The sequence below is a fragment of the Lampetra fluviatilis genome, chromosome 49 (genome assembly GCF_964198595.1).
Source record: "Lampetra fluviatilis chromosome 49, kcLamFluv1.1, whole genome shotgun sequence".
Lineage (NCBI taxonomy): Eukaryota > Metazoa > Chordata > Hyperoartia > Petromyzontiformes > Petromyzontidae > Lampetra > Lampetra fluviatilis.
The window spans coordinates 6,998,669-7,023,106 of record NC_136323.1 but is presented as its reverse complement, the minus strand read 5'-3'; the positions used below and the strand labels follow the sequence as shown (position 1 = coordinate 7,023,106).

General features: G+C 44.8%; 1 protein-coding gene across 1 annotated transcript; it reads right to left on the bottom strand.

The window, feature by feature from the left end:
• Positions 1-5,237: 5,237 nt before the first annotated feature.
• Positions 5,238-19,371, bottom strand: EXOSC2 (exosome component 2). The gene is made up of 9 exons (XM_078878019.1): positions 19,156-19,371; positions 17,152-17,253; positions 16,427-16,472; positions 14,397-14,486; positions 12,349-12,414; positions 11,257-11,325; positions 9,642-9,818; positions 7,881-8,009; positions 5,238-5,709 (listed from the first exon to the last, which is right to left on the bottom strand). The coding sequence occupies exons 1-9, from the start codon at positions 19,281-19,283 to the stop codon at positions 5,629-5,631; spliced, it is 888 nt and encodes a 295-aa protein (XP_078734145.1). The 5' UTR covers positions 19,284-19,371; the 3' UTR covers positions 5,238-5,628.
• Positions 19,372-24,438: the final 5,067 nt, after the last annotated feature.

Below are 24,438 nucleotides of genomic sequence, written 5' to 3'. Positions count from 1 at the left end.
GCCTTCAGAACTCCCTCGCCAAAGTCGATTGTCTAACCCCCCCCCACATCCCCTCCCAGACCCATCAGACTCTCTCACGAGCTCTTCGCAACCTTCGCAAATGCTTACCCTGGTTGTCAGTGCACGACAGCCGTGTTCACCTTCAAAGCGAGGACGACACCGGTCAACTAACCAACCTACCGGAGCCACATCATCCACCCGCATTCACCACCACCGCAATCTCGGCTCGTCCTGGAAGTGACCTGGCTGCGTGCAAAACTCAACTCGGAGCTTCTCATCGGCAGCCCCCGATGGGCTGGAACAACGCGGTCTGTTAAGTTCGATCAACCAACAATGATCGACGCTTTCAAGTGCAGAATGACAAACAAAAATACGTTCTTTAATCTCCAGTGTCCATCGAGTCGAGTCCGATTCTCCATAATCCGTGCGTCTGCCTCGTCTTTGTAGACTTGTGACGCGTTGTGCATGTTACATTGATATTCTTAGGTTTTGTCGGTAAAGTCACGTAGGTAAAAAAAATTAAAATTAATAAAAGTAAAATAATATAATATACATTGATTTAGGAAATGGTCTTTTTTTCAGACAGCTCTGAAACATACAGGGCGCTTCAAACATATGTTATAACACTTATACGGGACAATCGTTTTTAATGGAAAAAAGAACGGAAAATACTACACTGTAACATGATAACAAATGTATGTTAATAGCTTCAAAAAGTCCATAGTCTCCACATGTTCGCCATCGTTGTCAACGCGTGCCTGGAATCTTCTCCAGGTGGTCTACAGAGCCCGGATGCAGCACATCTCTTGTGGTATCATTGCAAATTCTCAAAAGTGTTAACATGTTTTGAAGCACCCTGTATTTGTTTTCCAAGCGCTTAATTTATTAGAAACGATGCTCTACGATTGACGATGGTGATATTTTGTAAATTGTTTGTACACGGTCACCAAAATTCATAAATTTGTATTTGACGTTGGTTCAAGCCTTTGAACGGATCACTAAACGAACTCGGATGGACAACTTTTCGCGGATTTGTAAAATCGTCATGTCATTTGGCCTGTCAGACTCTCAAAGCCTCAAACAGGCTCAGCTAAATAAAACAAAAAGGTCACCAATGACTACGCAAAACATAACATGCTGTGATTCACGTAATTTGGCAAATAGCACCTGAGAATGTAAACGTCGGTGTCACGTGACACATTTTACTCTCCCTTGCAGAATGGATGGGAGTGTGCTATCCCGTACTGTGGACCAGAGGTCATGTGATGGCATCACGGAGAGCTCTGTGATATCAGCTTCCGTGGGCCGTTCTCGAAAGCGAAGGGATGCACTGCTGTCCGAGATTGGAATGGATCCGTCTGACGGCATGATGCCAAAAGTGCAATATGGATACACATTTGGGTGGAGGGAATCACAAATAAAATGGCAAATATCCAGAAACGGGCCTTGCGTAACTGGAGTTTGCAGGCGTGAAATGCAAGGGACTTGGGTTTCCAAATTATGGATACGACCGTGAGTCTCCACGTGAAAGAGAGGTGATGAATTATTCAAGGCTGTTCAAATCCCAGCAGATTCCTCGTCGCAAATCCTACATACACCACCCAAATCAATGACATGATCCCGACTTAAGTTAACTCCTTTATACCTTTGAAAAGCAGGATTTTAAGAAGCATGCAGCTGCCCAGTGCAATGTTCAAATTCCTAGTTTCGATTTGATTTGTTTACTTGTATTATTGTGGAGTCAATAATTATATGACCTACAGCCAGATTTGAATCACTTACGTACTGCACAACCAAAAAAATTAACCCGTAAAACAAAGTTTTTCACTATAAATCCTTTATATGCGTGGCGGCTAGAGTCCTCTCGTCCTCTGGCTTGAGATGGCTGCCACCTATGGGTCAGATGATTGCCTGCCACCATTAAGCAATTGGTAATTAAATATAATTTATTTTTTCCTAAAAAGTGTAACATTTTGGAAAAAAAATTTCACGAAAATAAATTGTCACGCACAACGAGTCTGTGTGCAAAATGTCAGCTCGATTGGATCACGGGAAGTGGGTTAAAAACGACCTAAAGATTTGCACGGTCATAAGCGCGCAAGCAAGCAAGTGAACTTAAAATAAAGGATTTGAAAATAGAATTTCCTTCATAACGGTAGTTGATCTAACACTAAACGTTTGATCAGGTAAGGTTCATTGAGATATATCTTTTTCAAAAGCGACTTGGCCACAAATTATAGCTCAACGGAGCGGCTTATCGTGGAAATGCATCACAGCCACTCAAAAACATGTTTCTAAATATGGAGGGAAAACCCGGAGGAAAAACTCCACCCAACCACGGGGAGAACACGCAAACTCCAATATACAGGCGCCAGGGACGGGATCAAACCTACGACGTCCTACATACCAGGCGAGGTAGTTAATATCTCGCAACCGCGACGCTCATTGGGGTTATCTTGAGTGTCGGATGTTGGATTCATGAGACTAGTTAGGAGGATGTGAGAGGTTAAAATAATTAGCATTGGAGTTTTGGGTGACGCTCAATTCTTGGGGCTCCGGTTGAAGGCAATCAATGCATTCATGTAGAGGTATTCTATTACAGTATTTAGTATGAGGTGATAACCCGCAGAGATTAAGTCGATTTTGCAAAGAAGCACTGGGGCTGCAGGGGAGTGCCGACTTGGAGATGGGATTTAATAGAGGTTATGGATTAGGGGTTATTATTAGATTATACCAAAAACAAGCTCCCCGTGGAATCATTGCAAAGGGAGCATAAGCCCACATCCTGATGAAGACATTATCCCACACACACCACTTGCATTATAATGCTCCCAAGTGCACATAACCATGGTTCAAGGTCTCATGTGCAGTACATGCAAACCCCCTACCACCCACAAACATCAATCACCATCACATGCAGGGCCATCCGCCAAATAAGCACCACCACAACCACCAGTCGTGCCCTGTGGTAGCATGTTCGTTACCGTTGCAGAAGTTCACGGTTCGAATCCAGTGGCCACCTCAATTAGGGCGCTATCAAAATCCGAAATAGAATGACACCTGCAGGGAGAATCACAATACTCGCAACTCTGCTTCACAGTGGATGTCAAAGATACATTGACGTCATTCACAGAGGCGATTATTTTTTTATTTCTGGCATCACGGTCCAAATAAAAAAAACTATCCGCAAATTACTAAATTGGGATTACACACAACAAACTGTTCCTTTTTGTCAGACTAATACACTGGGTTGACTCGCGCAAACGATACTATTTTGGTATCTCCGTGTTCTCACCTGCTAAAAATAAACGTGCATTTAAAAAAACCCAGCAGAAGCAGCACCACCACCACCACCACGCACCACCAAAGCAATGGCCACACCTGCCCCATCGTTTTTGATTTGTTTGGAGGAAAACCCAACACGCGGTTGCGGCAAGGGAGTTCGCATCGCAGCGAGGGATCGTCTCGTGGCGCGCACTCTGCGACGCCTTCGCTCGAGGCGCGAGCGACGCTGTCCACAGCAGAGCGGGAACGTTTCACACTTCGCGACTCGTCAACACGACCACCAACGCCGTTTGGTCACGGAGTCAAACGGGCGCCTGACAGCACAGGCGATGCGATGTCTATGCACGCACGCGCGCGTGTGCATCACAACGCCGCAACCAGCCAGACTAGAATGAACTCGTGCGTCTATCGTGTTCACTGCAACGAGCGGTGGTGGAAATTCCACATTTGTGGTGTGCGAAAGTCCATCCGTATGATTAACAGCGTACGCATTTTACTCGGCATGTACCAATCCTACAATGGCTTGATACATGTATCCTTATTCACAAAACATTGATTAAATTCCATTTTGTTTCGTTGTCTATTTTCCTCCACTTGTAATATTAGGGATACCGTACGATTCAAAATGAGATGCGTAAGTTTTGAATTAGAATGAAATGTTCATGATGCTTGCAATGATTTGCGTAAGAATCAATTATGTACGGGATTTAAGCAAATTATAAACTGAGGCCAACGTGGCAAAGCAGTCCAATTGAGATGGGGAATATGTAGAATACAAATTAGATGGCGAGAACGAGACTTACAAGTGACCTCGATGTCGAACGCCACAACACGCAGATTGTTTCTCGCAGCAGGACCTGATTGCCATCAGGTTTGCAAATGTAGTCTTACGCTCTATAACACATTCCTGCGGAGGGAGCTGGTAGGAACGTTGGGTTGCTCGGCCAATGGCTAGGGTCAACGGAGGCGTGGTGTATTCCGCAAATATGGCCGACTGAGGGCGGGCACAAGCCGGCGTGAGTAGGTTAAACGTTGAGTTTTAGAAGGGCACCACGGGGTGACCAGCCCCTCCCCACCCAGCCCCACCCCTCACCCAGCCCCACCCTCCCCACCCAGCCCCTCCCATTTTTGGATGCACGACGGACGGACACAATAATCCCCTGTGGGCTGGTGGAACCAGGTGGTTCCTACCAGTATACACACAAGGGTAACTCAATGAAAGTACACTTCAAAGCAGAGAGTATCCGAGGAAACACTATTAACTTGCGGATATCACACATGCAGGTTACAGGTTCTAAACTCAACATGCTAATTATATTCGCTTTAAAACCATTTCATTATATTTCTTCTTTGTTCCGAATATATGGTTATGCACCCGCGAAACACCAGATAATTCATTTCAACGAATGACGAAGTGACACGAGTTTGGTAATTGTGCTGAAAATAGTGAAACATTTTTACATCTCTAGGCGGAGTAATTTGTTTGCGGGCAGCGTGATTGTGCCTGCGTCTACGCAGCGCCAGATATAATTTGACCGAGCTAACTGGGCCTCCTACTGGTACGTTCAAATCACTTCCGTAATTTAGAAACATGTGGAAATGTATAAAAAAAAACATTCACGTTGTGTTTTTATGTAAAAAAAACTAAAGCTACAATTCAGACTTAACAGTCGCATAGCAAAATAATACACCCCACTTATCTAATTGTTTGACAATTCTAGTCGTGTAAATAATGTAAATAACACGAACTGCAGTGTATATTTAGACGTTGTTACAGGCAATGTGAGATTATACGGCAGCAAAAAAAAGTGCCCTATAAACTTGACTGAAAATTGAATTAAAAATACAATAAGCTTTTCAAGTGTCACTGATGTGAAATGCAATTTCTGGCGTTTACTTTTTTATTCATAATACTTTTGAAATAAAAAATTAATCTTTTAACGTATTTTGTCAATGTTTATTGCAAGAACATACACAAAACCCAACACTCTTCAGAAACGTCTTTCTTCCAAACTATCTCATCCAATTTTAAATTGATCCATGTTATTTATTAAAGCACAATACATTTGTCTTTTCAGTCGTGCACGCGACTGTTATCTATTATATATTGATTGGAAAAAACAACCAACATTGCTTGAAATTGAATTGGCCAATTTGGGATAAACACAGTGAAATCATTCAAATTCTATTCACGGCAAGAAAAATACAATTCCCTGAGCGGTGTTGCATTTTATACATTTCCGATTTTTTTTAATTTAAATTTTAAATGTGAAAGAGGACCAGAGCTCCGTGAGTTTATATATATTTATTTTATCTTGTGCCTTGTTCAAAACTAAGCTCGGCTTATCCCTCCTGCTCCAACAGTCGCCGTCTCGTCTCCTCCACCACTTCCTCTGCCACCTCGGGCTTGAGGATGTCTTTGATCTGTTGGCAAGAAAAATAAATATTACCAACATTTAGTGCCTTCAAAAACACACACACCGCACCACTATCACATAACAATAACAAGCACCAAACTACAGAAAATGGCACAGATCACAGACCAAAGCTCTCATTGCTCATCTTTAATTGGTGAAACATATATAGAAAGTACATTGTTTTTCTTCCACCAATTATATTTCAGTCACGCTGTCAAAATTGTCACAAGGTAAACGATTACACCGACGAACTACTTCTGGAGTCACCCGAGTAGGTCTTCATCTCCACACTAAATGGTGCTCCAAGGGGTATTTAAATAACCACAACAGCCATATGATCAAATTAAAATATTTGCATCATAAGACCCAGGCTAAGCCTATATAAGTAAAAACATAATGCATATGAATATTAATGTATTATATGTGTAATGATTTTGACTGGGAACAGTCCACCAAACGTTGAAACCTGGCTTCATAAAGACGGGTATCTGACTCCCAGATTCAAAACGCAGAGTGTCTCCAGTAGTACTGGGCTCTCTCCGTTGTCACACAGCATTGGTCCCTTGAGTGAAGCTGGTCACTTTGCAACCGTCCATTATTAACACAATCAATTCCTTTCACCGCACAACAGGTGAACGCCCAGAGGGAAAGTCAACTATAATAGCGGAACGCAGCATGGGCCGTGCAAATGGAGCGACACAGCAGGCATTTTTGTTCTGTCGCTTGCACGTTTAACTCTGAATTCGGCACGCCAGCATCACGTGACAATACGCGGCACCACCACGGAGGCTGCTGTACGGCAGGCGACTAAGCGATCAATGGTTTAGGGAGCCGTGTGAGCTACTGCCGAGCTCGGCGCGTTGTTGTTCGCCAATGTTAAAGTCTCGCCGTTAATTCCATGCGAGAATTAGCTGTGGGGGAACATGCAACTGAACACGCTGGAGGGGGGGGGGCTTTCATAAAATAAAATAAACCCAACGAGAAAGCCAAAATGAAAGACGGTCAATAGGTTTCATTTGTATAAAAATACCCACGGGATGCCTCAAGCTCGGCGGCGGTTGGCTGCGTGCGTTTATCCGCACAGCCCGGCTCTTAAGCGACGCAGAAGCGGTTTATAATATTAACGGGCCAAAATTTTTCACACTTCATTTTGGCAGCTTGTGGGTATTACACGGGGGGGGGAGGCATTGATTTGTCGGGTCACGTTTACACGCTCCGCCAGCAAAAGCCTCTGCCCCTCCCCTCCCCCAATTTTGGCCGCAAGTAAGGGAGCACAGCAGAGGCAGTCAACTGGATGAGGAATTACAGATCAACACCCCACATAACTCTCTCTGTGCTCAAACAAGCCCATGCAAATTGAGGCTGCAGCTCAGTTCAGGGACACAACAGGGACTTTTACCGTGAAATGATTAACTACCAAGCACGAATTCATATCCTCTGCCACCACAATCGATAAACATCAAATGTAGACACGTTTACAAGCTGCCAATTATTTTAATTCTAGTGAATACAGGTTTGCACAATCAGCCGCAGAGAATGTGTTCAGTGCCCCCAGCTAAATGTGCTTCTAAAGGACAAGATTCATATTATTTGTGCACTTGACAATTTGATTCCATGTTCACTTCGGCGTGGCCATTGGCGCCGTCTTGCTATCACGGCAACGTCTGAAATGAATGGGCATGGAGACCCCAACTCTCTCTTCGCCTCGTCAAAAATTGCACTGTTGCTCCCTCCCCGTATTCATTCCATGTCTATTGCTTTGCAACTTGCAAAATGGCAGCGAGGCGGTGGTTGCCAAACAAGTTCGTTCTTTCCGCTAAACATTATTTTGCCTGCTCTCCAGGTCAACTCACGCCCTCTTAACAACATATAAACTTGCAATTTGGTAGAGTAATCAATTACTTAATGACTTTGATAGCCCAGCTCTGAAAGGTTTAGGTACAGGTGCATGATACAGGTGTACTCACAGGTGCATAGTATACATGATGTACTGACAGGTGCACGGTGCAGGTGTTGTGACAGGTGCATGGTGCAGGTGTAGTGACAGGAGCACGATGCAGGTATTCTGAGCCAGCTACAGGCTCTTATACCAAGTTCACCAACGACTACGACTTGCGTTTGGATGTTTCCGTGCAGTGGTCAAGGCTCGCACGTGGCCACACGCAAAACGGCCCTCACCTGGTGCTGCATGGACGCCTCGTAGCAGTAAAGGACACTGGTGTCGTACAGCATCATGCGTTGCCATGACAGGGCCGTCACGCAGTTGCGGAGACGCGCAATCACCTCTCGCTCCGACAGTGCCGTGGGCTACAGGGAAGCAACACAAATTAACTCATCGCGAGGTCGGAGGGCGGGTTTTTTTTTATTATCCCAAGAGAATACACAGTGGACTAGCATGGCTATATATCCTGGGGCACAAACACGGATTAGCTGCAGGGCAAGGCCAGCTGGATTAGGCTGTCCCTTGGCACGAGAGTGAACCTGAACTCATCACACACATCCAAGACATGTAAAGCCTTTTGGCAATGCACTGCAAAAATGTCGGAAGCATTTAATGCCAGTGCAGCAATGGATTTTTCTGCACTGCCATGGACTGCCCATCACATAGTCCGATGCATTCTAGGTGACTTGATCAAAGGCGATGTCCAACACAATAGGAATTTAGGATTCAAATAGTGTCAAAATACAGAAACAGCGGGATTATCTATGTTATGAAGATGCCGTCCACTCTACGGCAATGTTACGGGTGAGTTTGCACCGTCTCTACGCACAATCACCAGCATTCTTTATTACCTTTACATCCTTCTAAAAAAGAAAGCTGTGATTATATCTGGAATGTGCTTGTATCAAAAGCTTCCATCTGCCTTTCCTCACCAGTGTAATGTAAACATGTGTTGCTTATATTAGAATGGTGCTTATTTAAGTTGTGCCTATATACAGTTTTGACTGTGCTTATTTCCTTAAATGAAGTGATAACTGACAAACATTTAGGCACTTTGCAGTGCTGAAGACCTTGGGAGGTTTTCCAAACGCTGTTTCTCCCACCCATCCCAAGTACAGATTTGAATGACGATCAATATTCGACACTGACATGTACAATTACTAAACAATGTGTCTGACCTGTGTCTGTTGAACGAAAATTAAAAATGATGATCTTCTTGGTTCTTTCGGTAAAGTCACGTAGAAGGGAAATAATAAAATAATAAAAATAAAACATCATAAAAAATATCACAACGTTTCAGCCACAACACAGGCAGCCGTCCTCAGGTGAAGAAACAAAGCTGTCGGAAAGACAGCATCTCTATTTTTATTAATTTATTATTTCCCTTCTACGTGACTTTACCGAAAGAACCAAAGAGTATGGATTCCTGCAGTCACGAAAGCTTTAAATACAAATGATGAGCGTATCGGAAGGACGAACGTGAAGAATTACATCTTGAAAATGTTGCAATGGCCCGTTACAAAGCATCGTTCTCTTCTTATAGCTCGCCGTTCTACCTAGAGCTCGCCGGTGTATTCAGATTGACCTGAATATTGTTCAGCAGGTCTGACGTGTTGCCCCCAAACCTGGGAGGTTCTTCAGCAAGTGCATTTTATTTGGACAGGCGACACCGAAGTTAAAGCGGTTGGATTCACGATCGTGATATTAAACGTTGGGAAACAAAATAAAAAAGTGTATCTATCATAAAATACTGAACTCATCATCCATTCAAGGCCGATGACATGATTACCACGATACATTTGTATTCCTATGGATAGACTTTCCCTACCGATAGGGAAGTGGGATTTCCACCACTGGTTCACGACTGTAAAAATGAGATGAGCCCCAACTCAAGACTCGTAAGCGCAAAAAAAAACGGTCACGCAGACTTCAATCTCAGTCCCCATAGTAAGTGTGGGTTCCTCTGGCACAGTGGCCTACTCCAGCACACTGCACACCTCCAAGTCGGTGTAGAAGCCGCCGCTCTCCTCTGCGTGGCTGTCGCTGGTCGGGTAGATCCACACAAAGCCATTGTTGCCCAGGATGATGGAGGCGCCGCAGGGCAGCGCGTGGAAATGCGTCTTGCGCCGTTTCACCAGCGACGGAGACACGCGCACCAGCACGCCCTGGCCCAGCTGTCGCGGGAATGCAGTGCCACAGACCCGAGTGGGGAGGGGGGGCAGGAAGGGGAATTGGTCATTGCGGGGCCAGTGGCTCCCCCAAAAAATGTCCAGTCAATGGCTTCACAGTGTATTACAACAAAATGCAAAAAGGTAACTGTGCAGGCCTGCAACTGCACATTGATGCAACTTCTAGCGGAAGGCCCTCCACTTTAGAGCTATAGTCAGCCCTGCTAGAGGGTATTTTGGACGAATATTCCATGCTGGCCAGACATTTTTAGAAAAAGTGGGAGTACCCACACTTTATCCTCACCAAACAGGACCTGACAATCGAGTATGGTGTACCTATTTATACAGCTGTGTGGACAGAGGTGGGGGGGGGGAGTTAACGACTGCCACGCCTGGACATCTAACTGAACCGGTGACCTCTGCATTGCAGGTCCAGTGTGCTATGACCATTACTCCATGACGACATCCTTCGCACAGATCATCAATTAACTGATGGATGGAGGCCACCCCACGTCTTTTGATAACGTAGTTGGTAAAGAGGGTATCCAGGACCGATTCAGATACTCGCCATTGGTCTGGCTTATCTATGTCCGAGAATCGAACTCGGGTCATCAGGTTCATAGCACAGTACGCCATACACAATCATCGTGTCATCTCCCCTCGTGACACACAAGTACGATGAAGAAGTCTTCTGGGTGGCTACAGTGGTTAGAGTGAACGGCTCACAAGTGGAAGGTTATGAGTTAAACTCACACCGAGAGGTGGATTCAACCTACCATCCCGCTGTGGTTGATATGAATACCAACTCGTGGGAAGTGAACTGGCCTCTGCCATGGGAATGCAAAATTTCTGCCCCTGGCTCCAGGTTAACAGTGCAGATGAGTTGCCTCCCTATTGCTTGATTGAGCGGGGAGACACAAACTTCACTCACATTGTTGCTATCTTTCTAAATGGTGCAAGTGAATCGCGACAGTTTAGTTATATGGATGTCAGTGATTCTTGCCCCAGCAGAGGGCAATTTTTTGGCTACGTCTTATTACCGCTTTCAGCTCCTGTAACTCCACACTTCATGCAATGCCATTCTTTTAATATAGATAACTTGGAAAGGTACATTCGATCACAATAAAATGAGGTTCGGAATACATTTAAACCCAGAAAATTAGGAATGTATCTGCAATGGAGATCAGCTCGCTCAGCTAAGTTTAAACCTTGTTACAAGTTGGCAATTGCTCATTTAAAATAAAATAATACTTCAACGAAATGGAGAATAAACTGTCCAATCACGTGTGTGTGTGTTTAAGCAGTTCTTGTCCCACTCCCCGGGGTTGGCAATTGCTCGTTTAAAATTAAATAATACTTCAACGAAATGGAGAATAAACTGTCCAATCACGTGTGTGTGTTTAGGCAGTTCTTGTCCCACTCCCCGGGGTGTGCGCCACTTCACCTTGCCATATTTAAGACTCCTGGTGTGTAGGGAAAGTGCACCGTCTGAGAAGACCGCTTGTACCTCAGCCTGCATTAAATCAACGATTAAGGAGCGACACGACAGTTGCATTTACAATAACAGTCGCTCATGAGATGAGAAACACCTTGCACCACTTGCTCAGCAAAGTAGCACACAAGTAATGCTTGTAAACATCTGGGCCACAGGCTAATACAGGCGTACATGTACCGCCCCTTTGTCAATCCACTGTTGGATGAGGGCCTCCCTCATGTCGTAAGGGTTATTTCACCATACTGCACCACGCTGGTCATTGCAGGTTGATAAAGTTGGGGATCAGATGTGGGTGCATAGATTATAACAATGGATTTTGCTGCGATGCCCTCTGCTGCTCACTATGCAGCCCAGCAGGTTATGACTGTTATTGGTGGGTTGAGCATCGAAGTACTATCAAGGTTCAATGCTACTTAGATTTCAAGATGCAATATCAGATGCAATCTGGGTGCTTTCGTCGAAGGCAACTCACAAGTAACAATAACTAAATAAAAAAAATGCACGGGCATAAGTAGTACTAATCACATACCTGCATTTCCCATATCCCTTCCCTTTGATGCTGCTAATCCTGCATAATGCACGGGCATAAGTAGTACTAATCACATACCTGCATTTCCCATAAATATGCTAAATTCCTCTTGATATGCATATTCTTTTGTCAAGGCGCCCTTTTCCCCCCTTCCAACCCAGCTTATATATAGTCTCCAAGCACGTGTGCTGTTTCATTCAGACGCTGTCGCCTCGACAGACCTGGTTTTCACCTGAGGACGGCTGCTTGCGTTGTGGCCGAAACGTCGTGAGAATTGTTTTATTATGTTTTATTTGTATTATTTTATTACTTCCCTTCTACGCGACTTTACCGAAAGAACCAAGAAGATTAATCCCTGCACTCACAAAAGCTTTAAATCGAAAAATAACTAAATATCTACTTATATTCATATAAGGTCTGACTTAAGTGGATTGATGCTGATGATTCAACTTCATATATATTTTAGGAAATTCACATTCGGCAGGACTTTCATGCGAAATGTTCAAGGATACGCTGATGAGATCACCCTCCTGCAAGTAGTCCCTCATCGCCAGCTCATCCTCTGCTGATCGCCGTCGCTAATAAGACAAGGGAGAAAAAAGCATGCACAGGAATGGATTCTGTTCATGTATGCGTTGCCCATTAAGTTTCAGGCCATACAATTAAATGGTCACGTGACGCATGACGTGTGATAGTGATATGATGGCACACACAATGACGTTACCAGGAGGGCAGGGGAGAGGGAAGGCATGGATGCTTCTACCTCCAGGGAACGTTTTGGCATAGATTTTTTGTCTCAAAGTTTTGGGGAACGCCTTTGATAAATTTGCCCAGTTTTCTACAGGGTCACCTTCTAGCAGCAATCAAACTTTATACTCAAGTTTTGGTGACATTGAATCATATATATATACATGAGAGCTACCCTGTCCCTGTGTTTCAGACAGACGGAGAGTAAAAATATATTAGGATTTACATTTAGTTGGATTGCATAAAAATATTAGAAAACATTTTTATATTTAAACACCACAATCAACATTTGTACGTCCACAATAAACATGACGTGGATAACATTGGAAAAGTAAAGAGCTCCCGGTGAAATATGCAGCAAGAAAGACCTGTAAGTTGCCTACTTCTTTCAACTCATGCAACGATTAAATGCGACTGCACAATGTGCAAAAAGTGACATTTTTATACACGACTATGTTTTTCGAGGACAATGCCAAGGTTGGCACCAATCGAACTCGGCATATTTTGCGATGATGAACTTCCTCTAAAATTATACTGAGTATCCTTTGATAGAATTTACAACTGCACAATGCAATAAGCTTTGCCAAACATTTCAAATTAATCTGGTTCCATTGCATCCTGAGTCAATAACGTGGAAAAAAGCCAGTGCATTACTTTTTTGGCAAACTGGGATTTTGGGAGATGTCCAGGTGGCGGCTCAGGGTTAGAACACAAGAGTTGGCACCAGCTGAGATCATGTACAAGAAGCCACCGCGTTACAATAGGTGTTAACCTAATTTAGTGAACTTACGCCTACCCTCCCCGCAGCTTGCACTGGCTACCGGTCTCGCTTCTGCATCAAATTCAAGGTTGCTCTTCTAACCTTCAAAGCATGGCTTGGACGCGCCTAATCCTCAGCCACATAAAACGCACTCCGTTCCACAGGAAGGGTCAAGACTTGACCAGCCCAGGATTTTTCACCTGACACTGGGGGGGATAAATCCTTTGAGCGCAGCCCCAAAAACCTGGAACACCCCGACTGCCACCGGACATGTGAAATGCGCCGAGTGTCTCTCAATTCCGTGGTCTGTGCAAGACACACCCATTAAGACTGGCCTTTCCATAAAATCTAAGATTGAAAATGAAAACGGTCTCTTTACTTTTCATTTATTTTTTATTTACGACTTACCTTTCCTTACGTTATTCGTTGCGCACAGTTGCAATTTACTTTGCTCGGTCGGTGTTAGCCGCTGAGGGCGTGACGCGTTTCTTTTTTCATTCCTGTTGCTCTACGCCCCCTGTACCGTTCAAATTCCATTGTAATGTGCAATATTGAGGGCGGTATTGGCACGTAAAATAAAGATTGATTGAACTTCTAGCATTGAGAATGAAAATATATCATCGCACTGTGATAGTAAACTCAGAAAATGTAATGATGTGGCACAGCTGCAAAGATGTTTTATTTCACGATTACTCTTATCCAGCTGACAGCCGACTTTGAAGCTTTAAAAACTATTTACAGACAAGGGTGGGGGAGTTTATTTTGGTCGGATGGAAGCTTCAAAAGAAAAGATGGCTCACTCAACCCCCTGTTGCTCGGAGGCTAGTGGAAGATGTTACTGGATGACAGAAGGGAATCCTGGATATGGCATAGAACGAGCTTTGATTTTAGTTCAAATGTCTGCTTCATACATGCAATATGCATGGCAAATGTCATGTTCGAGTGAGCAGCACCCCCCCCCAACCCTGACGTGCCATCCTCAGTAACTCCTGGATAGGGAGAATAACCAGTGAGAGACAGGTGATGAACTGTAGAGAGCAATGAAGCACCCACCAGCTCTCCCCCTGGGAGATTCACAGACGAAAGCAGCAGCACTGAATCCAACCGGGAGTTTGTGTCCACCTTCCAACGCTTTTGCTGTACCTGTGCATTTTAAGGAGAAAAAAAAGCATTCAACTCATCGTTCATTATCGACATTTCACTCAATGTGGGTGGGATATAATTAGGCATTCGAGAATTACAATCAATACTTTTTCATTCATTATAATTACATACGAATTTTTGTTAGGCAAATAAAAGAGGCCATGTACAGAAAACGGCATAGACATGAGTAATCGCAAGACAAATAGTATAGATGAGACAGCACACACAAGACAGACGGTATAAACAAAGCAAACAAAAATCATGGAAATTCCTGGAAATTGCAGCGGGTTTTAGCGCGAATCATTTCACCATCACTCCAGCTACACGTCGAATTTTCTTCCTCAATAATTCTGTCTTTTCCCAAGCTGTTTTAAACATTGTATAATTTTGCAGTATTCTTTGGGTATTTCAGTAAAGTCACACAGATAGGTTCAAAGAAAATAACAAAAAACTATGACGTTTCGATGGCAACACAAGCGGTCGTCATCAGGAAAAGGGGGGTTAGCTTCTAAAGACAACTGCTTATAAAGGTTTGAAATGGGCATATCCCAAATGTCAGCAGCCAATGCAAGTGGTGGGCAGCGACCGCGGCGGTGGTGGGCTTTCCACCAATCACAGGGCTGCCAGGCGGAAATTAGCATGTCAATGCAAGATTGCCGAGCATTCTCCACGGCGAGTGCGCCAAGGTGGCTATGTTAATGTAAGATATTAGCATGTTAATGTGAGAGAATAGCATGTTAATGTGAGAGAATAGCATGTTAATGTGAGAGAATAGCATGTTAATGGAAGGTCGTGAAGCAACAGCCTCAAGGATGGTGCACGAAGTAGCTGTGTTAGTGAGAAATTGAATCTGTTAATGTAAAAAATCAGAGAGCCGAAAATAACTAACATCGGAAGGTGATTACTCAATTTATACCCATCTATATATATGGATAGCTTTATGAACGAATCTTTGTTGATAGCCAGTAGGTTTGCAAAGTACCTTCGTCTTACAGAAATACATTTTGTGCGAGCGTACCGGGGAAACGAAGCGACACGTCTCGGACTGTTCGTGAACATAAGGCAGATCTGAAACACGGTAGGACCAATACCTCAGCCGTGGCTGATCATTGTTTTAATGCGGTGGGCTCACACGAAATTGATTTCTCTAAGACGAAGGTACTCTGAAAACCAACTGGCTATCAACAAAGATTCGTTCATGAAGCCATCCATATATATAGACACAGACACAATTTCAACCGAGAAGATGGGTACAAACTGAGCAATCATTGGAAGGACGTTATTAGCCAGTTTAAATCATAACTGGCTGTGATGTTCCCAGCCTACCCACCTTCTGATGTTAGTTGGTATTTTCAGCTCTCTGATTTTTTACAATAACAGATACAATTTCTCACTAACACAGCTACCTCACGCGCCATCCTCGAGGCTGCTGCTTCACGATCTTCCATTAACATGCTAATCTCTTACATTAACATGCTAATCTCTCACATTAACATGCTAATCTCTTACATTAACATAGCCACCTTGGCACTGGATGCTCGGTAAACTTGCATTAACATGCTAATTTCTGCCTGGCAGCCCTGTGATTGGTGGAAAGCCCACCACCGCCGCGGTCGCTGCCCACCACTTGGATTGGCATTGGCTGATGACATTTAGGCTACGCCCATTTCAAACCTTTATAAACAGCTGTCGTTAGAAGCTAACCCCCCTTTTCCTGATGACGACCGCTTGTGTTGCCATCGAAATGTCGTAGTTTTTTGTTATTTTCTTTGAACCTATCTACGTGACTTTACCGAAAGACCCAAAGAATATGAATTCCTGCAGTCACGAAAGTTTTAAGTAATAATTTAGCAATCTCTGGCTTGATTGCCCAAGGAAAACACTGTGAACACATGCCAATAACTGTTGAAGCTTGCAAACTGAACCCATGTCTCACTCACCTCTGTTATCCTTCCCACCACCACGTCACCTATTTCCCCATTGTATCTACAGAAGGCAATATATAAGCACAGTCATGTTAATGATGACCTAGCAGACACCACTTGGGAATAACAGAAAAAAACACTATAATGCACCCCAATGGACACTTGTCCTGCACCTTTAAGAGTCATTTATGCATTCATATGAAAATCTATCAATGAAATATGTTGTATAAACCTAGTCGGCAGTTCCACAAATTAGGCAAACCCAGTCAAATAAAAAAATACCCCAATAATACACATTAGGTGTAATTTTTAAGGTAACGAGCGATACATTTATAAAATATAACTTATTTCTGAAATACGTACAATGGCTCCCACAAGGCCGTGCGGGAGCATGTGTGGCACAGTTTTTTGCACCAGCTATCATAGAGTGTGGTCGTGTCGCTATAGTTCTCTGCGGTGAGTAAGATGCCTCTAGATAAAATTAACGCTAACCGCTTGCACGGTCCGAGATTCAGTGGTGAACAGGACCCACCCTGAAACTTACAGACATCTCGAAACGGGAAAGGGCTAAAAACCTAAGCTTTACATGTTAACAATTACAATTGTGACCAGACACCAACAACAACACAAGGATGATCCTGATTAAATCAGTTTTTTCCACATAGCACCCTTTACAAAATAATATGCGGCAAGGGCCTTGTCCTTGCACAGTTCGCTAGGGTGGTGGAAATAAAACTCACCGTGTCTTGAGAGGCCGCACACAGATCAGCTTGTTGACCCTTTCCACCACTCCGGCCACTGATGCGATGAGCTTATCGTCCTCTGTGTAGGTGCCATGGCCCCTGCACCAAACAAAAAACACCAACGCCATTACCACCACCACCACCACCACGAATGGTGCACAATAATAGAACGCTAAACAGTAGGCTTACACCAGGGGTCGGCAACACGTGGCTCCTGAGTCGCGTGCGGCCCTTTTAAGAACTGCTTCGTGACGTTATTTTATTAAGGCCCATTGTCTCGTATTCACCACGTGCATTGCGGCACTTGAAATATTGTGTTTTACTGGTAGGAACCCACTAGTTCCACCAGCCCACAGGGGATTTTGTGTCCGTCTGTCGTGCAGGGAGGGGCTGGGAAGGGAGGGAGGGGCCGGGTGGGGAGGGTGGGGAGGGGCTGGGTGGGGAGGGGTGGGGAGGGGTGGGGCTGGGTGGGGCTGGGTGGAGAAGGGCTGGTCACCCCGTGGTGCCCTTATAAAATTCAACGTTTAACCTACTCACGCCAGCTTGTGCCCGCCCTCACAGTCGGGCATATATGCGGAATACACCACGCCGCCGTTGACCATGGCCATTGACCGAGCAACCCAACGTTCCTACCAGCTCCCTCCGCAGGAATGTGTTAGAGTTCGAAAAAAATGGCTCTTCTTGTCATTTTGGTTGCTGCCCCCTAGCTCATATTGAGGTCAAATTGCCCTTCTTTGCAGCAGTGAGTGTAGCAATATGTTGCTCCAGTCAGGGATCCCCATTATAAACTACCAATGAATGAAAAATATTATTTAACAAAAAAATAATGATTGTTTTCTTGAACCTAGCATCTTCCTATCCAAGAAATGTAAAAAAATTCTATATTAAATCTTGACTTAAAGCTTTCGTGACTGCAGGAATTCATATTATTTGGGTCTTTCGGTAAAGTCACGTAGAACATTTTTCTTCTACGTGACTTTACCGAAAGACCCAAATAACATTAATTCCTGCAGTTATATCATAAATACACATTTTAACTCTATAATTGACTAGTACCGTTCACGAAAACGTGCTCTAATAATGTCCACGTGTTGCACATGGCTCTAACCGCGTGTCACTGAGTGTGCGTGAATGTGCCACAGAGAGGAAAGAAAACTGGAGTGTGTGCATCTTGAAGCCACAGGGGGTCTTAGATGGGATCATCAGAGTTTTTAAAAGTTCAGTTGCTTAACAAAATGCCGTTGCATAACATTAGTACAACAATATATTGTTTGGTGTAGCATGACATGCGTCCTTTAATTGGTCTGTATTTATTAGCATTATTGAACCTTGTCAACACTAACTTGCCTTGCTCAGTAATAATACACTTTACACGCCCAACGATTACTGGCCTTCTAAATATTAGAATATTGTCTTTTAATCGGTCAAATGTAACGATCCACACACATATCTGCTAAACACCATTCTGGCGAATTGCCCGATGATGCTGGATGCAATTACCAGCGAAACGTCTTACTACTCAAAAATGTGTAAATGTTGTGTTTTCACACTTCAACACACCGGTGGGCAAAAGTAGTGAACTATTTTGTCTTTTGTCAACGTGACACTTTTTTGTTGATTGGCCGTGTCGGGTGGTGGAGGGTTACGACACATTTATAAATAACGCGATCTAACCCAAAAACTTTATTATGAATATTGGCCGCGAAAGCCCTACGTGTTAAAACACGTGTTTTTATTTTAGAAACCCCATGACACAAAACATGCAATCCCACCACAACTTGATACTAATTAGACTGCTGAAGAAATTATGGTTTTGTAGAAAACCTATGGCGAAAGCCCCGGGGACCCGTTCAGATAATCGTCACTGATGTTGGCCGTGAGCGCGAGTCGAGTCCGTAGCGCAGCGTAGCGCTAACCGCTCCACCACCGCTCCCCCAACACACAACACACCATGCGGTCTCTCTTACACACAAGACACACACACACGTGTCCGCGGCGCACCTCATGAAGCCGGCGTCTCCCGTGATGACATCTCCCGGAGCGACGAGGTGCCTCACCGCGCCTCCGCCTTCCCCGGGCGCCCTGTTCCCGCGTCTCCTCGCCACGACCGAGCGAACGTCCACCGCCATGCCGCCTTCTTCACTGACTTGTCAAGCAGCCCGCTTCGCGATCGGGGCAACAAATCGTCGAGGACTCGTGGGCGCCATCTTGCTAAGGGCGGTGCGAGTCGTGCGGGCGCGGGGTGGAGGCTTTAACCCCTCCCCCTCACACCACCCCGGGTTTGATTTCGTGTTGAGTTTCCTCCCTGACTAAGATGGTGGCGCGCGATGACGGTTTGTTGTGATGACGACACCGATGACGACGACCGCCAACGTCACGGCGGCTTCCCCACGCACGCGCCGGCGATTTTATCGACCCGCGAGTTGTTGGGATGGGCATTGGTCGGTGGTGGTGGCGGCGATGGTGGTGCAAGCTTTGGTGGTGTAATCTGACGGTCACGTCGCAGTCAGCCAACCTGATGTGCCCGGGGCTGCGTTGTGTTGCTGTCCCGAGACCTAGCCTCCATCACTCCTTCTCAGCGAAGCCATTCGACACTTGAACGCGCGGAGCCTCGAAGTGCACCTGGCCTGGCACAAGACGACGCGGTGTCGTTAGCGTCAACTTCGTGGCGAATTGGGCGGATGTTGGTATCGCATTGCCATTTGGCAGAGACGGGCGCGATCACCCCCACGTGTGTGTGGGGGGGTGGTCCATTCATTGTTGCGGGAGCTCCACGTTTGAACACGTGGAGCCAAGCCCTTAATTCCACAAATGTTCACCCACTTACGGACATTCCTCGACTTACGGACATAATTCGTTCCTGACGCTCGTGCGTAAGTCGAGCGGTTCCGTAAGTTGGAACACAATCGTGTGAACCTATTTAAATAGCCATAAAGTCGGTGTTAGTGGCGGCTCGTGACATTGCCACTAGGTGGGGCTGTTGTGAGTGACCTCTGAAAGTACGGTGTTCTAATTAAGAAAAACCCCGTCCGTGTTATTGGCGTGGAAGTGATATAAATGCGTTATATGGGTAGGAACGAAGTGGACCAGACCACCAATAGATTAATGTGTCCGTCCGTCTATCAACATCGCCCCCTACTGCAAACACTTGGCATGACCCTGTCCGACAAGATGGCCGCCTGCTCCCCCTGCGATCTGTGAATTAAATAAGATGGCCGTCGCTTCCGGCGCATCACGGCAAAACTTTAAACTTCGCTTCAAAATTACTTTACTGAAACGCAGCACGTTTATTTAAAAAAATACTTTACTGAAACGTAGCACGTTTTTTAACATAGAGACAAGAGACATTTATTAACACAGAGACGAGATACATTTAATCGCCTTATTTGTGCATGAAAAGCGCGGCTTCGCGAGGCCTACTGCAGAGGCTTCGCGAGGCCTAGTGCAGAAGGCGTCGCTAAGTCTACTGCAGAGAAGGTTTCGCGAGGCCTAGTGCAGTAGGCTTCGCGAGGCCTAGTGCGGCAGGCTTCGTGAGGCCTAGTGCGGGAGGCTTATTAACACAGACGAGATACATTGAATCGCCTTATTTGTGCATGAAAAGCACGGCTTCGCGAGGCCTACTGCAGAGGCTTCGCGAGGCCTAGTGCAGAAGGCTTCGCTAAGTCTACTGCAGAGAAGGCTTCGCGAGGCCTAGTGCAGTAGGCTTCGTGAGGCCTAGTGCGGCAGGCTTCGCGAGGCCTAGTGCGGGAGGCTTATTAACACAGAGACGAGATACATTTAATCGCCTTATTTGTATACGATAATTTTTTCTTTAACTCCTCTATACCCGGTCGATATCCCTGTACCGGTACTAAGTATTATTCCTACCAGCCCACCCCGCAGGGTCCTGTTCTACCAACGGTAGGTATTTATAAACTAGCCTATAGCCTGTCCAAGGACGGGTGTATTGCAGTACATCTGAAATATTCAATGGAACATAATGTTCTGCTTATTGATTATTGCTTCATGTGGAGTGATGTGACCCGTTCGTGATAATTATTAAGGGGCCGTCCATAAATGACGTCACGCGATTTTGGTCGATTTTTTAACCCCCCCCCCCCCTCGTCACACGGCGTCACAAAAAGTCAGACCCTCAAATATGACATCACAAAGCTCTGCCTCCCCCCCCCAAAACCATATTTCCATTTTCAAAATAAAACATGCTTCAAATCACTTTAAACTATTGTTACTGTAGTGCGTATTTAATGTGGTGCTGCACTCTGATGTAGGAGAAAACGTGTATTTAAAAAGAGGCTTTGGAAAGCTGAAATTTTGCATAAAATTAACTTGAAAATATTCAACGTCTAACTATAACTGCAGATGTTCAGAATATTATATTGAATTGAAATCTATATATAAAAGGGAAATTTGTGAATGTGTGTTTGTTCAAAATGTTTAGCGTACTTCCCGACATGCAACAAACTTTAAATTGGCCATGTGGGTACTTCCCAGACTAGACACCATGCAAAAATTAGAAAAATAGACTTTTGTATATTTTTTTTTTGGGGGGGGGGCACAATAATGCATATAGTTTGCACGGCAAGTGAGCCGTGACGTCATATCTGTCATGTAACCCGTATGCGGAAGCGGGTAAAGTGAAACTTAAATGTTAGCTTCATTAGGCATTTCACGTTGAAAGAATCATGTTTTATTTTTTTGAAACCGATTTATAGAAAAGTATGTTTTATTAGAAGAAGAATTTCTCATCTCCAGCTGCTTGGTGTGGCGTCGCCTCAACGCCCCTAGTGGACGAACCGCGCCTGTTTATGAAATCCCCCCCCACCCGCCCCGGACAGTCTTCGACTTACGAACACAATTCGTTCCTGGGACTCGTTCGTAAGTCGAACGGCTCCGTAAGTTGGAACACACAATCATGTACCGTATTTAAATGGTCATACGGTCCAAGTGTTATGAAATGTGTTACGGTTCAACAACTCGTAAACATGAAGAAATATTGTACATTTGAATCTAACAATAAAATAAACTGAAAAGTAAATGTAACATTGAGTCATGATGCCTGTCGGTAGGGGCACAATGAGTGACCACAATTGCACACAAAAACACAACACCCGCCATTCAACACTAAGTGGTGGTGACATTACCACGGCGCCTGTGCCAGGCCAGGTGCACTTTGAGGCTTCGTGAAGTGCACCTGGTCATGGTGTCATGGGTTGACTGGTAAGTGCACCAGCTGTGCGCCCTACTGTGCCAACTTGCTGATTTTTTTTACCATCCGGTGTTCCGCTCGCTGTTGGAGGGCAACTGCATCCAACTCCGCAGTAGCATCCTTCGTCGACAAGTCAGCTCAGCCCCACATCTTTCTATACCAAATAAGCCAATGCATAGCCTGTCCCGCACCCAATTAGCCCCTCCTATCCAGTCAAACAAGCTACTTGGGCAAGTGGTGGCTTGCAACCTTCATCCACTAGCCAAGACCAGGCTGTTGTGGAATTGAATGGAGTCCTAGGTGGACACTCACCACCACCGTGGAAGTATAGCAGGCACATCTTATAGATGACAAGATGATGGTCAGTGGGCAGATCATCTCCATGATTGGTCCTGGTGTCAAGGACATGGGCTCGCATTCGCAGATGTTCTTGCTTAGACCCTGCATGCTTCCATAATATGTGGATGTGCCGATGCCGGAATGGCGTGTTGGTGATTACAAGCCCATGGGCTGCATATAAGTCGAGCAGCATCTTACCATTGTTATTGAGTTGATCTGGCCCATGCCTTCCAATCACTGTGACCCAGGTCCCTGTCTTATGACCTACCCAGGCATTAAAGTCACCCAACAGGATGACTATCCTGAGGAGCCACTTTAGCCAGCACCTGGGACAGGCGGTAATAGAATGTATCTCATCAACTTTGCCTGCATTCCTCCACTGATGTCCACCTTTGGTGGGGGCGTAAGCCACCACCACCACCATTCTTTACCTATTGAGGGGAAAGAAAACCCACAACAGCTTGGGGACTCATAGCTTCCCACACCTTGCCTCCATGCTCTCACGGCCCCCTTTAATATTTTGTTTGTCAATTTCCTGCCCTGAGTGGAGAACTGTCCACTCCCCATGGCGGCTGGAGCTGTAACCAGTTAACCAGACCTGTATTCCACAGCTCCTGACATGAATGGCAACCTCGAATAACAGATATGCAACTTTAACAATATGCAACTTACCTCAGTCACAGCCCAGCTGTGATACCATGGTGGTCATATCGCATAGGGACTTGTATGGCCACGGCTGTCGTGTTGCATGTGGATTATCCTGGTGGATGATTGGCTGGTGTAGGAGTTATGATGTAATCTTTCGCAACCACTTTAGGGCTGCCATTCTCCCTGATGTTGTGCGTTTTGCACTTCGCTATTTAGGACCATACGGAAATCACTTCGTGGTATGCTTTATGGAGTTGTTGCTATGGTTTGTTATGTGCTCAGGCCTCTGGTGAAAGAAGGGATACTGGCCAGAGCTGTAATGGCATTTTATGGGGGGAAAGTGTAAGAGACTCTTCTGACAAATCATTTCCAGTTGAAACTTGGGATCAGGGGGTGCAGGGAATATAAAGAGTGCACAACTATTAAAAAATGTACTTGTCAAAAATAATGACGAAGTGGCAGCCAAGTTAATGAAATTCGTCGAAGAGTACGTCTCCCCAGGAGATGGGTCGATGAAATTGGCTAGTGTGCAAGTGCTAGGTGGATTATTAATTTGTAGGATCGCGATAGATGGAGGTGGTTTGGGGAAGCCTTCAAAAAGCAGTGTGGAGTGTCCATTGCTGATGATTTAAAACAAGACACATAAGAGCTCACACAAAGTAAGGAATCATTTTATTTGCTTAGGAGGGTTCAGTTTCAACGTAGGAAAAGTATAAAATGGTGAAACTCGGTCTTATAGATTACAAACGTCAGTTAATTCGAGCTTAATACATTATGTATATGTTTCGTGTTATTTACTGAGTCACTATGTTAGCGCATTCACAAGTTTGTAAGGACCATTTATATCATATATACATATGCGTATGGACTGGCACAATTTCATGTATACCTTTTGCAATATATTACATCACGAAGATTTACCAAACACTTTTCTTTAAATATATTCTATCACAGGCACTGTTTTGTAAATGTTTGTAAACATGCAGGATTGGCTCATACATTTTTTTAAATTTTCATCATGCTTTTATACAATTCAGCAATTGAGCATGTACGTTTTGAACGTATGGGATAACTGGACCAGGGCCAAAATT